At 39.7% G+C, this 15,051-nt stretch overlaps 2 protein-coding genes across 2 annotated transcripts; both read left to right on the top strand.

Annotated features, from left to right (window-relative positions):
* The first annotated feature begins 7,478 nt into the window (after positions 1-7,478).
* Positions 7,479-9,337, top strand: ved (ventrally expressed dharma/bozozok antagonist). The gene is made up of 3 exons (XM_085465264.1): positions 7,479-7,722; positions 8,377-8,630; positions 8,966-9,337. Exons 1-3 carry the CDS (start codon positions 7,479-7,481, stop codon positions 9,335-9,337), a joined length of 870 nt encoding a protein of 289 aa, XP_085321390.1.
* A 2,812-nt stretch (positions 9,338-12,149) lies between these two features.
* purbb (purine-rich element binding protein Bb) lies at positions 12,150-14,611 on the top strand. Its single transcript, XM_085464696.1, has one exon. It carries the CDS (start codon positions 12,252-12,254, stop codon positions 13,161-13,163), a length of 912 nt encoding a protein of 303 aa, XP_085320822.1. The 5' UTR covers positions 12,150-12,251; the 3' UTR covers positions 13,164-14,611.
* The last annotated feature ends 440 nt before the right edge of the window (positions 14,612-15,051 follow it).

Here is a 15,051-nt window from a genome sequence, read left to right as displayed (position 1 = left end):
CAGCATAAGCCACCTAATGATAGGCTTTATGATTTTAGGCATTATGACAAAGAATTTGTAACAGCAGCTGTCTCTGGATTAAATTGTTGTACACACATGGAATCCTCATCCTAGTTGGGATTTAGATAATAACATGTACAGGGAAAAATTGGGAATGAGGGGTGAAAGTTCTCTTTTAAAGAAAAAAATGCATTTATTTAGTTACTCACGTTTCTTCACTTTGTCACACAAGTATTTCACATGTAGCAGAAATGCCCAGTGAATTAACAGTGGACCTCATGAGAATGTGGCTGATCTGAAACAATACTGTCTCAGACAGTGTTTAAAGTTCCCGCGGAACACTGCACTCCTCTGATCTGCAGTTATGGGAAGCACTTCTAAAACATTTCCACCTGTGCTGCTGGTCTATAATGAGACCTTATCACAGACTTGAAAAATATTATTTTGTGTATTTTTGGCTTAAACCTATGACAGTCACTTTTGTTGTTTGTTTCACCACTCAGTACGGAGTTTATTTCAAAGGGCTCACATTGTTCTCTTTTACATTTCATGGTTGCAGGGATGTTCCCCACTAGCATTGCATAAAAGTCTCAAGTGTGCTTCATCGGAACACTGGCTCCAGCTCATAGATTTTTGGGAGAAATGAAAACTTGTCAGCCACGCTGCCCTGCATCCCCCGTTTGATAAGAAAAGTTGCAGTGCCTGCTCATCCACCAGGACCAGTCTTGCTGGTCCCTTCAAAGCTCCCAGAGCCTTTGATGGGGTTGATAGGGATCAATGGAACAGGGAAGGACACTTTAGTTGACTGTGCTACAGACAGGGCGGGGAACAACTGGAGACTGGCAGAAATAGAGTTCAGTGATTATTAGGTGTCATCACAGCCTTGAAGAATCCATTTACCACAAGAGGCAGAAATATAATGAGCCATTTTCTGCAGCACTCTATCTGTTATAAAGAACAATCAGTTATGGCTTATCAGTAATTTCCAAGAAACTATCAAAATTATTATTCAGTAAGTATGCTGTGTGTGCATAAAGCTCTTTATTCTCTGTTGTGATGCCTATGATCTTTACACCTGTGTTGTAGTTTTTGATTTGAAGTTTGAATCTTCAAAGCCTTGGTCCTGAAGATGAGTTTACTGGAGATTTGGCCGGGGATGATGAAGACTCATATATTTATTATAGAGATCTGAACAACAGCTCTGTTGGGACATGAGTCTCCCTCTGGTACTGCGGGGGAGGAGAGGATGGGAGTGGGAAGGTGGGTCGAGGTGTGTTTGTTTCCATAACAGAGCAGCAAACAGGCCCATTAGAGATGAAAGGGTCTGAATGGAGTCAATCAAAGACAGGGCCAGCAGGAGACTGTTCCCCAGCAGACATCAGTGGTCTGAGACTGGGGCCAGCAAGGATAACCAAGTCCTTCATCGTGGATAAGGAACACTGACAGACAATAAAACTTACTATCTGTTTCAGTTTGTTTAACATTTTATTCAGGTAGTGATGCTCCTTACAAACATGCTGCCACCTGTGTTTCAGGACAAAAAGCATGAACAGGTAAACAGAGACTGATGAGATCATGTAAAACCCCATGGAGCCAAAGTAAAAGAAGAAATAAGTAAAACTCTATTTACCATATTTATGACAAATACTTTGCCATAAATATCAAAAAGTTACATTTAAAACAAAAATGCTAAAAGACTGAAACAAAATGTTACCCAAGAGTTCTTTCCTTCTTTTCCCTCTGAGTCTATGGATCTCAAGCTCAAGCAGAGGCTTCCAGAGACTCGGGGCCACTGTTTGCTAAGGTACTTTGTCCTTTAGGTTTCAGACTCTTAGTGTGAAATATGAATACTCAGTCAGAAACCTTGTAAAATCCTGCCAGAGAAAAGAATTGTTTGCTCAGATATGACAAGAAACATTTCAAACACCCAGTCTCTGACCAATCACACCCAGTGATTGGTCAGCATCGTCAAAGGCAGATGTTGAGTCCAACATCAGCAGAACAGAATATTTTCCTGCATCACTTCATATTAAGATGGACTGGAGACTCCAAGAAGGGCTGTTTCATAGAACGAGATCTGTGAAGGTCAGAGCGAAAATGATCAAGAATCCAAAGGTTATTTACTGTAAAAGTTTTCCAAATCATATATGCAGATATATATGTTGTTCCTTTTTTCTTTTGATTAGTCGGGAAAGAGTAGGAAAGAAGAGAGTTGATTTTGTATTGTTGTGTCATTTTTTAATTGGGTAGATAATAATCTTGTTAAAATAAGCTGGGACCTGACTCAACACCAGTGAAGTTTTGATTAAAGTGAGCAAACAGAGACCAGTGGTCTTAAAGTTCAGAGAGCAGGAAGATGCTTTCATTGAATAAACTAATGTTACCTGTTAAAGAAACAAGTAGGGAAAAAACAGGCCCAGCTGAAGTTTGAACAGATAATAAAGATGAGTGACTTCACTGAAATATTAGAACACCCTTGTGCCCTTAGAAATGCATATTGCAAAGTTGCATCTGGTCTGCAGATTGTTGCTAAAAAATTGAATGGGTTTAATCAGAATTTTGGCATTTATAGATTTAGCTTGGTATCATGTCAGATTTTCACATTATGATCATCATTGCCTAAAAAAGGGCAACACAGTGGTGGTGTGGACAATTCTGTCAGCTCACAGCAAGAAAGTCCTTTGTTCAAATCTGCGACGTGGTCATGACCTCTGTGTGGAGTGTGCATGTTCTCCCCATCTTTGTGAACACTCCAGCTTCCTCCCACAGTCCAAAGACTTGTACTTTGTGGGGTTAGTCTAACTGGTGATTTTAAATTGGTTGTCTGCATTAGCCCTGTGACATACCGGAAAATTAGAAAAACATAACAGCAATAATGTGACCATTCATTCGGAGGGGTCGCCAACAGTGGATCATCTGCCTCCATCCCACCCTATCCCACTGTCACATCAGCCCTCTGCATGGCCTCCTCCACTACATCCATGAACCTTCACTGATGTCTTCCCCCCCCCTCCTTCCTGGCAGCTCCACATTTATCTTTTCTTCACTATATACCCTACCCGTCCCCTGCACATCTGCCAAACATCTCAGCCTTGTGACTCCAAACCACACAACCGGAGCTGTCCCTCTAATCTTTTTCTAATTTCTAATCTGACCAAAAACAACAACAACAAACCAAAACATAAAACATACAAACATTAAGCCAAAACTAAAGACGGCTGTAAACAGGACACAGTCTGATGTGTTCCTGCTACTTTACTGACCTTAAAGTGCTCACAGTTCTCTCCCATTGACTGCATAGTTAATATCTCATAAGTAACTATGTAGTCAGACAGGTGTGTCTGTCATTGTTCTGACAGTCCTATGAATCATGTAATGAGTTTCTAAGTGCTGGAGTCACAGAAACACAGACTGTTGACATGTCTCGCTGTCTCTGCTTGCAGCTGTGTTTTCATCCCGTCTCCTAGCCTCTCATCTGCTTCTGGTCTGTCTGCCTCAGCAGGCCTCACATCAAAGAAGTCAAGCACTGCGTCCTGTGACAGATCAGGAGGGAGGTGACGAGGTGTAGCAAGCTGACACTGATACCCGGTCATATAGCATCCAGACAGACAGACGGGCAGCAGTGGAGAAAACAAATGACCAGCTCCCCTTTGAACTCCTAACAATACCAATCAGCCAGCTACAGTTTTTCTGTTGTTGCTGTTGTTGTTGTTGTTGTTGTAATTTCCCCAAAAGATTTTTTCTCAAAACCTCTTCACAAAAACAACACACACAGTTTTAATCTCAGGATTGATGGTGCGTCGGAGAAATATTAATGTGATAAATACAAAACACTGTATGTTTTGACTTTATGGGGTCATGTTACATATTTAAATGCATACAACTGTTCTGTCCTTAAACATTTATAGTTCTACATGTGTACACAATAACAAATATTATTTATTTTGCTTCATATGTAGCAAAACTAAACAAATTTACACTGCAGAGAAAATCAGCGCACAGATACATGTAACAAAAGAAATATATGTAACTGTAAAACAGTGTTTAGCTGAACTGACAATAAATAAATGCACCTCAATCTGGCTTTTCTGTTCTGATATATGACTGGATTGTTCTTTGAACTAAGTTTGAAATGATGTAATGAGCTTCATGTTCTCAGAACCATGTGCATAGTCCCATTTTTTGTGAGTACTATAACATTTTTTTCCCATTAATGATTTTTTAATTTTTACACTGCACCTTCACAGGGTGTCTCCTCCCTCTTGCCCTGTGGCAGCCTAGATAGACTCCAGCTCTCTCTTGGCCACACATTTTTCAGCTTCAAAAATTTAATGTCTGATGATTAAGGAACAAAAAGTAAATCTTTATAATATAGTAAATTACTCTTTGGACAGTGATACTCTTTGAAGTTGAAGGCCATAGATGGAGCTTTAACAGTGATTAGTTTTTAAATGATGTGATCAGGCTCATAAAGAGTTGATCCTGTGCTTTTAATGTAAAATAACATGCACATTTAAAGTCCTTTAAAAAAAAAAAAACCTGACTATATAATCAACCATTAAACAATAATCAGACTTACTCAGACCTCCATAAGCAAGAAGCACTTGGGATATGAAAGTAAAAGTGCTTAATGCAGGGAGGTAGTTCCAATTGATCTCTATATTACTGCAAATTAAATAATCAATGTGAATTAATCAGACTGACCAATTTTACTATTGTTTGACACTAGAACCAATTGTTTGTTAACCTTTGTATAATATGGGTTTTGGTTCTTTTTTTAAAATGAGTAAAACTTAAAGAATGTAAGGGAGGTTATGGCAGAGTGCGACCATGACAGCTTTAACAGGTATTTACATTATCGCGTGTGCAAATTTAAGACGACATTTTTAATTATAACCATTATTATTAATCCGAATATGAAAACTACGATACATATAAAGGATTAAAAAACACAGTATCACTTAAAAAAAAAGTAATGTAGAAGTATTTGAGTACATGGAACACCGGCATTACTTTACAGCACTGCAAAATACAACAGTACATTATACTGTTGCAGTAGTGTCGGAAGAATTACTCACATTATTCAGATAAGTAAAAGTGCACATGGAAATCGTTTTACTACTAATAAAAGTCCTCCATTCGAATACCTTTACACGACCACAGTCATTACAGAGAAGTTAAAGAGTTAAAGTGAAGGCATATTCGTGCTTGTTAGCGCCACTGACAGCACCATTACCCGAGTATGACTTTATTGGGTTTGAAAAGCCTCCAGAAGATATTAACAGGCTTTAAGGTGTTAGTTCTCTTTTGTTTCATGTTGGGTGTGTTGGTATCAAAGCATTGAGAGCCTTTGAAGTGTTCCAGTTTCAGTAGGTAATGAACTATTAGCACCGGCTCTCCCCTCCACTGCGCGCACAGACGGAGGGTCAGCTTGAGCGCACAGCCTCGAATCCATTCTGTGATCACCACCAGAGCTCACTGTCATTATCTTATCAATGGGAGTGCTACGTTATCGACTAAAACCTCTAAACAACACAAAATACTTAACATTTACACATAAAACATCCCCCCGCCCCCGACACACACCTCTTCCTCTCAGTCAGTCTCGGGGTCTATCAGGGCGGCGGGGCTGATGTTAACAGCCACTTCACAGCTGGGATCATAATTTTCAACTCATTATCAGCCACCTTAACTGATCCCCACATAGTTTGATGTGATTTAAGGAGGTACAAAAGAGATGACCAACCAGTTTCTATCAGCAGGGGTGGAAAGTTACACTCTGCGTATCTGCATATTATGCTTTGTCAAATACGTGCATTTCCTCAAATATTTGCAAGTATTTTCTTGTTTGGTGACTTTACAAGACATTTCAGTGGGATATATCCCCAACTTTTAGCTACTCTCTTTTTATATGAGAGCTTATTTTTCACTCATCATTTGACAGTTGAAAGAGCGAATATTTTTAAATTAAACTTTTAAAATGGTCTAAAAACATTACAACATCAGTTCTTTATCAACTACAGATAAGTCATGATGAAATAAGCTATAAAAGGATCACTGTTAGTGCGCTGTGTGAACACTCTTTTATCTTGGGATCATCCCAGAAAAAGCCATTGTCCCCGTTTTCAGTCACTCACAGCTCATTGTCATGATTATTAACCTGAAACCTGAAAAGCTGCTTTTTAAACAAAGAAGTTAAATTGTTGGTGCTTCATCTGAAATTACTGGACACGATGAGCAGTTTAGCATACAACCTTTGAGGAGATTAAAGGCCATGAACGTTTCTTCGGAAAGAAAGAAAGAAAGAAAGAAAGAAAGAAAGAAATAAGCAAAGATTACAAAATTATTAGCAAAAACGGGATATTAATAATGCTCAAATATTTTGTTACATTTGGCAATTGTATTCTTCTTGTTTTTATTCAGCTTTGATCCAATTTTCTTGTTTTTTTGTTCTTTTATCTTTTGATAAGTTGTTAGGCAGTCATTTCTTTCACTACGTTTATATGTGTAAGGAAGGTGCTCTGCAAATGGTAAATGCAGGAATGGGTAATATTTGGAGATACAAGCATATGTATACAATTGTTTGAATTTTAATCCAGCCTACATCCTTTATTTTTAGACTGAGATTGGCTGAGACAGACTGTTTTACACAATAAATCAAGATATTCAGAAAGCAGAAAATCCTTCAATTGTTACACTGCACACCATTGCCAAATGTGTCAAATTTACAGCTGCTAAGTCTTTGGATTTGCCTTGTTGCAAAAATATTGTTTTATGTCTGTCAAATTATGCTGTTTTGGGAATTCAGCTAAAGAAATGGGAACAAATGGTGTATTTTTGTGAGAAGCTGCCAGTAACAAAGTGCCTAAAGACAAAGTTGTCTATTGCAAAGTTGTCTTTTATATGTAGACAGAACACTGGTTCATCCCTTGAAGTAGGTGTCTTTTTAATGTTTGAAAGCCTTCAGAAAGCCTAGGTAATCTTTGATCAAGACCACTGTAAAGATTTACAACAATATCTTGCTTCTTGGGGAAAAATATAAAGAAATGAGGACTGACACTAGTATTTTAAAGTTCTTCACTCACCCCAAGTGGAAAAAAACGACTCCCTAAAAAACTGCAGAAGGTTAATTTTTTAATAGGGTGGATATGGTTGTGGAAGAGATGGAGACAGTTTGGGGCAAAGTGACTGTATTATCTATGTGAAGAGTGGGAAAGAGGGTGGGTAGGGGGTCCTTTCCAGACTCACTGGAGCCTTGTTGTAACAGCCTCATTGAGACTGAATGGGACGTCTTAATTACTCAAGTTGTGAAAACTAAAGGAGGGCTGGACTGCAGGGAGGGGAGGATGTGTGCTTTGATCTTCGGGTTGAGGGAGGTTGATATGAGGTGGGATGTCTTCTATAAATACAAGCAGGTTGTAGATGAGGTAGTCATAATTCTCCAAGCTTCAGGACAAACGGATTCCTCCTCAGCAGCCATGAATGGACATTTTTCTATTGAGTGGATGGCCCAGAGCAGCCAGCAAGAAGGATCAGAGACCAGCACCATAACTGTCTCCGGACCTACAGCCTGTGGGACGCTTTCTGAGAGTCTGCCTGGTTTTTATTGCAGGCAGAAGTCAGAGAATATCCCTAAGCAGAAAAAGCAAGAAAACAGGAGTCAGGCCCTTGAAGCATACAGCCAGAGTATTCTCCAGCAACAAACCGCTCCCAATAGCCAAGGTAAGAGTTCATAATGAGCCAAAATCCCAGACTCCAATTTCAATGTAAAGTCTATTTAAAAGTGAATTACAGAAAAAAGTGCATTTACATTAAAACAGCTATTAGTTCTGTGTAAATGTGCATTTTGAATTTTTTTCCTAAACATAACTTCACATTTAACTACATTTCAGCTGAATGCAAATATGAACATCTCAGAGAACATCGATCATTTTTTAAAATTTTTTTTTAATTTTAATTTTTTACGTTTTCATTGCATATTAGCGTTCCTGGGTACACAGTTACTTTAGTTGTCTTAATTATTTGATCTTTTTTTTTTTTTTAAATCTTATTTACTTTAGTAGAAAAAAACCATTTATGCAGCTTTATTGTTATTAGAGTACTTTTTACCTAACTAATATTCGTGTATTAATTAGAAGAATATAAGTTGATCAGTGATGCAATGCAGATGTGTTTCGTAACCTATAAATAAACTGCAATAAAAACTTGGACATTTTTATAGCTGAATTTCCATCCAGTTAACAGTATGTGGTTAAATACTCTGAAATTAATAAAGTGCTTTGTAAACTACTCAAGTAAAATACCAGAATATGTCTAAATCGACGTAATGTGAAGAACAGATTTTAAGTTTCTTTCTTTCTCACTTTCTGTTTCCAGTGACTGAGGTTGGTTTCAGCAGTGGGACAGAGGAGGAGACCTCAGGATATGAGAGCGAAGGTGGACAGTCTCTCTCCCCTTCAGCTCAAGCCGTCTCAAAATCACCTCCATCTCCTCTAGTGGGTCGCAGGCCCCGGACAGCTTTCACAGCAGAGCAGATCAGTAGCCTGGAGAAGGCTTTCAGCATAAGTGCTTATCTGGGGACGCAATCTAAGGCAGAACTCCGCAAAAAACTCCACCTGTCTGATAAACAGGTAACCACCCCCAGTATCAATACTTGACATCATGAATTCATGAACCTGGTCCTGCTGGATATTCAATTTATGATAAATCTATAATAATCAGAAACAGCAGCAAATTTCAAAAAGAAACTGCCAAGAGATCAGTTCTCATGAGCACCTATTTGATAGCAGCTACTGACCTTCAAAACCATGTACTACTTTTAGCAGTTAAAAAAATAATTAGTACTCTAAAATAATCATGCTCTACTGTTCACTAACAGAAAATTAACATTACTTATGTTTTATTTCATTATGTCTTGTATTTTAAAAATGTTTCTTATATCTTAAATTTTCTGTTTTCATCACAGATCAGAAACTGGTTCCAGAACAGACGGATGAAGGTAAAGAGAACCATGCAGGATGCTCTGGCTCAGGCATGTCAGGCTAATGTCTGCCAGGCCAGTGTTGCCCCACAGTTCATTCATTACCCTGAGCTACAGGCATACAGGCCAGGGCCATACCCAAGATACCACTCAGCAGCAGCAGTAGCACCTGAGGGCCCGGCTGCCACCTCCTACATCTATCCACGCAGTCATGTGCAGTTCAGTTCCCCTCTGCCCAGCGTCGCCACTCTGCCCATGGACTCTTTCTACCAGTACAGCAGCCTCTCAGGAGTCATGGTGCCCTCTGCCACATCTCACCTCAGAGAGTCCTACCCAACTTATCCTCCATATTACTGAAAATCACATGCAGACATTCTTCTGTAATGTAATCTCAGCTGTGATATTTTAGACAAAGGGAGAAGTTTTTGATTTGATTTTTGAATAAAATAAAATGCGTTATTAGAAACATGGCAAAAATACTGCTTTGAAGCTTGAATCAAGAATCAAACAGGGCAGTGTGCAATAACGTCTGTTTGTAATTCATGTATAGTTTGAATGTAATTAAATGTCATTTTTTAAATTTCTGTTGTTATGTCACTGTTGGATTTATGTCAGTGTAAATATTATTCAAATAAATAATAATGATTAGATTCTTATCAGATTATCTGATCTTTTTTCTCATCTAACAGTCAAACATTTAATTCAGTTTAATTTTGTGTATACAAAGCCACTTCACACCAACCATTTCATTTTCATTCAGTTTTATTTAAATAGGATGGCATGCAGTGGCTAGATTAAAATAAAAGACTCAAAGCAGACCTAAGTAACGAGGAGGACTTTCATTATAAGCACCAACAGTGACCTTCGAGGCACTTTATATTGTAGGGTAACATCCTATAATATTAGAACTATTTGATGACCAACAGTGACTTGGGGACAATAGGAAAGACATCCTGGCTGTTTCTCCCTGGTTAATCTTTGAGGTTCTTTCCTATGGATCTCAGCTGATTATTAAGTGGTATCTATTTGTGTGCGTGTTCCCCCTATTTTTACCCTCTGCCTTAGAGGGAACATTCTCTGCTCTGTGGGTTAAGTTCCTGATAACTCCAGGTTTGTGTTTCATTGTGTAGTGGGAGTTAAAGAATATGTACATGTCTTTTGTGAGTTTGTTTTGAATTGTATACAAAATGTATAGCAGGCAAGAGCAATATGTTAAGAGTTGTAAAATACTGAGCCCTTTGGATTTTTTGCTCTTTTTAAGTATTGATTTCTGAGCAGACCATGGCTAAAATAGTCCTAGCCTATAGCCTATAACTATTTTATAGCCTATAGATATTTTAAGAGAGGATTCAGGGTCACTTGATGCAGCCTTAACTATATGCTTTGGCAAAATTTAAAGACACCACCAGAATTCCTACCCAGACTGTCAGAGTAGGGCCACTCCTACTGTACCCAAAATGGCAGACCTCCCACCCGACTGAGATTACTGAAGCCCTCCTTCTTTTCCACAGAAGTGGACTGTTTTGAGTCATTCATAAGAAAAACATTCTTTTCGCGTGCCTGACAGCACGATATTCCCTTGGATACCTTATGCTTTTGGATTTTTTTGCCAAAAGTATTGATTTCTGAGCATTGTGTTTAAGCAATTAGCTGACAGAAAGATAAGTTAATAGATGTGCTACGCTGCATGTTTATACAGCAGACAACAGCACATTATATGTCATTTATTTCTTGTTAAAGAACCTCAGACACCTATACAGAAACAAGATCAGATGCATTTATTTTCGCAAAGGGTTTAACATTCTAATGATGCTCCCTGGTGGCCGCGTTTTTAAAAACAAACCGGCAGAAACCTATCGTCCTTGACATCTTGATTGCTATCTTGCTATAATCCTTTTCTGACAGGCTCCACTGGCACAACTGTGATTTTATAAGTAAAGATTGAGGTGACATAAAAACAAACAAACAAACTATGGTTTACTTATTTCAAATGCTTAAGACTGCCACGACTTGGATGACTGAGACCCAGTTACAACAGGGATGTCAAACACATTTTACATAATGGGCCACATACAGCCAACTTTGATCGTGTCGTGAAATGATATGACAAATATGTAAGATTGCAGAAAAAGTTATGATAGTGCTTGCACAGGCCGTCCCGTGAGTATAAAATATGAAGTTCATTTATTGAGAATTCACCAAAAAACAAACTGTTATTTACAACAACAAACATCTCTTAATCAATAACTTTGGCAAAGTATGAATGGCAATGCGGTGAACAGTTTTTATCTATAGAGAACGCCGTAAAACTTACGAAAATACAGTTAAAAGTTTCAAAATCTTTGCATCCGTTACCATTTTCTAAAGCTTTCCAGTGGGGTGGATTAGAGTCTTTATTTAGGATTTATACTGACATCTTCTGGCAGGTCCGGGAAATGCAATAACAATGGAGTAAATGAAACATTCAGACGTGACAAGCTGCTGTAGAGTAGAATTCACCATTATTATTTTCTTCTTATTCTCCATCTTCTCTCTGTTTTCTTTTCTTTTCACTCTCACCTCCCTCCTCTTAATTCTCCCCTTCATATTCTTTTCTCTTGTTCCCCAGCCTTCCGTTTATTCCTCTTCACCCCTTGTTTCTTCTTTCTTCCCCCCTTGTTTTCCAAAGTCATTCTTTGCTATTTTATTTTGTTGGTGTACATAAGTAAGAATGTGGATGTTGAACAGTTGTAATGAGGTATTGTTCATTTTATGTAAAATTGTGCACACAAAACATGTAATCTACTTATCAAGGGTAGTGTATTTTCACAGACTTGTTAAACAACATGAGATCCACCTCAACAAAGAACGATTATTATTATGTGGTGTACTGTACTAGTTTATCTAGCTATTTTTCACATATATAAATAGGTTGGAAATGTCCATTTCGAAATTTAACTAAAATGCAAAAGTATAATTGTGAAAAAAAACCACCCAGATTTCATCATGTTCTAACCAAGACGATTTCACAATCGGGATTAAAAAAGTTTTACAAGACGTAAACGGAACTTCAGTCTGAACCAATAGCTAGAGAAAAATATTACAGGTGGGCACGGCTTACAATACCGGCGGACCAATAGGAATGCCGTAATCGTGTGAACTAGTGAAACAGGCAGTTAGTTGGACCAATCACAACGTCCCCCGAAGGGCACCCATGATGCACGGGAAGGAGGCCCGCGCTGGCTGAGTGCACGCAGAAAGCAGCTACGCAGGAGAGAGGGGCAGAAGCCGAATGGTGGAGCTGAAGATGGCGGATGGCGACAGCGGGAGTGAGCGCGGAGGTAGTAGCGGGGGAGGAGGTGGAGGTGGCTTCCAACACTTCCAGAGGGACCAGGAAACCCAAGAACTGGCGTCAAAGCGTCTGGACATCCAGAACAAGCGCTTCTATCTGGACGTCAAGCAGAACAACAAGGGCAGGTTCATTAAAATCGCCGAGGTCGGGGCTGGGGGCTCTAAAAGTCGCCTGACCCTCTCGCTGTCAGTTGCGGCGGAGTTCCGTGACTATCTCGGGGATTTCATCGAGCACTACGCCCAGCTGGGCCCTAGCAGTCCGGAGCAAATAGCACAAGCTACCGCGGGTGAAGACGGTGGGCCGAGGCGAGCTCTTAAGAGCGAGTTTCTTGTCCGGGAAAATCGCAAGTACTACCTGGACTTGAAAGAGAACCAGCGGGGGAGGTTCCTCCGGATACGGCAAACCGTAAACCGCGGACCTAGCTTTGGAGTGGGGGGCCCAGTGGGCGGCATGCTGGCCGGCCAGACCATAGCCCTTCCGGCACAGGGGTTAATAGAGTTTAGAGACGCCCTTGCTAAGCTCATAGATGATTACGGGGGAGACAACGAGGAGATGACCGGGGGCATGGCCGCCGGGGGCTACGGCGAGCTTCCCGAGGGCACCTCCATCATGGTGGACTCTAAACGGTTCTTTTTCGACGTTGGGTCCAACAAATACGGCGTGTTCCTGCGCGTGAGCGAGGTTAAGCCGAGCTACAGGAACTCTATCACCATCCCGTTCAAAGCCTGGAGCAAATTTGGAGGAGCTTTCTGCAGATATGCAGAGGAGATGAAGGAGATCCAGGAGAGGCAGAGGGATAAAATGTACGAGAAGAGAGACGAGTCCGAGGGGGACGATGTGGATGACGACTGAGAAAAGAAAAAGCTATCAGCCAAGTTACATGATGGCAGATCTACACTATAGGGTTATTTTGCGAAAAAACAAAAACAAAACAAAAAAGAAGCAGAAATGACAGATAAAGTGCATGACAAATCGTGCTGTAATAGCCTACTAAAGTATTGTGGAGTTTTAAAAAAAGAAGTACATGTGCAGGGAATTTTTGGTGTATTATCCTAAAGTTTGTTGGGCTTGAGGTTGAAGTGGTGGTTTGAATTTCTGAAAGTGAAAATGTATGGATGAGATGTATCTCATTGGCTGAAAAAAAAAGTGAGTTATGCTTTATTGTTGGAAAAAATAAGAGGAGCAAGTTGGTTTTTCATAACTAGAGGTGAAGCCATTGAATGCTTTCCTATGTGCAACATAGTTTCTATTTAAAGAGTGAAGACCTGTTCAAGATGTTTTCCCTTCTTGGTTAAAGGAGAGAGCTAGCATCCATCCTGTTCCAGTCCAGGACTCTCCTCTGTGGGAAGTTTGCGGGATTTTTGCAAGTCAGACAGGAAAAGCTGAGAGCAATGCAGAGACAGAACTGCTGTCACTCTATGGATTTTATTTGTTAGATATGTCAGCAGCTGGAGAGCTGTCAAACAACCGCACAACTGCTGCTGCAGCATCTGCAGGCTGTTAATCGAAAAGATTACCCAAAATGACCGGGGGGGGGGGGGGGGGGGGGGGGGTTGTTACTAAGAGGATTATCTGTAAGCCCAAACAAAAAGGGCCTGGTGGACTAAATTAAATGCTTTGACTCCAGTAGTCAGTTACAGTGCAGAACAGCTGGGTTTTATGTTATACATATAATCTTAGCAAAGCGTACTTCTTATTGTTTTGAAGAAGATTCACTCTGTGAGGAAGGGTGGTGACTCTTCTCACACCAGAGCATCCTTGGTGTTTGAGAACAACCGCTTGGAACTGGGGAGCAGATGCCACCGGAGGAAACACAGATATTGTTTTATGGGACTTTTCAGACGATCATTTGCTAACAGGGGTCCAAATGTCTTGCAGTTGGAGGAGGAGTGCTGCATTACATGTAGCGACAAGTTTTCTCATCAGCCTCGTGTTCAGAACTGGACAGCTGGCCTATTCAGCCACAGGCCATTCTCTGACAGCACCTTCCAACACATTATGAAGACCCTGGACAGAAACACATTGATGGATGTTTTCTTTTGTTTTTCCTTTTTTTGTTTCTTTCCCCCCCCAAAAAGAGCTATATTGAAATGAGATTCTACTTGTAGGAAAGATATTACCAAACAAACCAGCAAAAGATATTTTCAGATACTTATTAAGGAAAACATATTTCAATCCTAAAAATAAAAAGTTAATTTCTTAAAAGAGAATTGTGACTCGATCTCAAGGTAATTTTTTCATGTTCTTAGAGTGAAAGTATAACACTTCATTTATTAAACAATTTGAAATGAAAGACTCGATGTTGTGACTGTGTACTTGAAATCAGGTTATTCATTTTGCAGACTAATTGGGTGAATTGTTTATTTTCTTGGTTAAATATGTACAAGAACAGTCTGAGACTGCATACATCTTCCTGCAACATTTTACCTTTTCAAGTTATGTAAGTGTTATATTATTATATAATTATATAAAGATGTCCCAGACCAGCGTAAGAGTCCATGCGCAGCAGATGTCCATCTAGAGACCAGGCCACCAGGCTATGACTACACTATGCAGTTTCTCTTCCAGTGCCACACCGGTCTACCCACTCAGCTAGTTCTGCTGGATATTTTTTGTATATGGCAAAAAATGCCCACTTTTGCCTGATGTCACAATGGTGAAGAATCTTTCCACAAATCCAGGTCTGATTATCCCCCCAAAATGAATCATTTTAATACTAGTAAAACATTAAATTTCCCTG

This window comes from Copadichromis virginalis, linkage group LG7 (assembly GCF_057382275.1).
Source record: "Copadichromis virginalis isolate Kocher_CV1m ecotype Utaka linkage group LG7, C_Virginalis_male_GT1.1, whole genome shotgun sequence".
NCBI lineage: Eukaryota > Metazoa > Chordata > Actinopteri > Cichliformes > Cichlidae > Copadichromis > Copadichromis virginalis.
The sequence above is the reverse complement of the archived record's forward strand: the minus strand, read 5'-3'. Positions and strand labels throughout refer to the sequence as shown.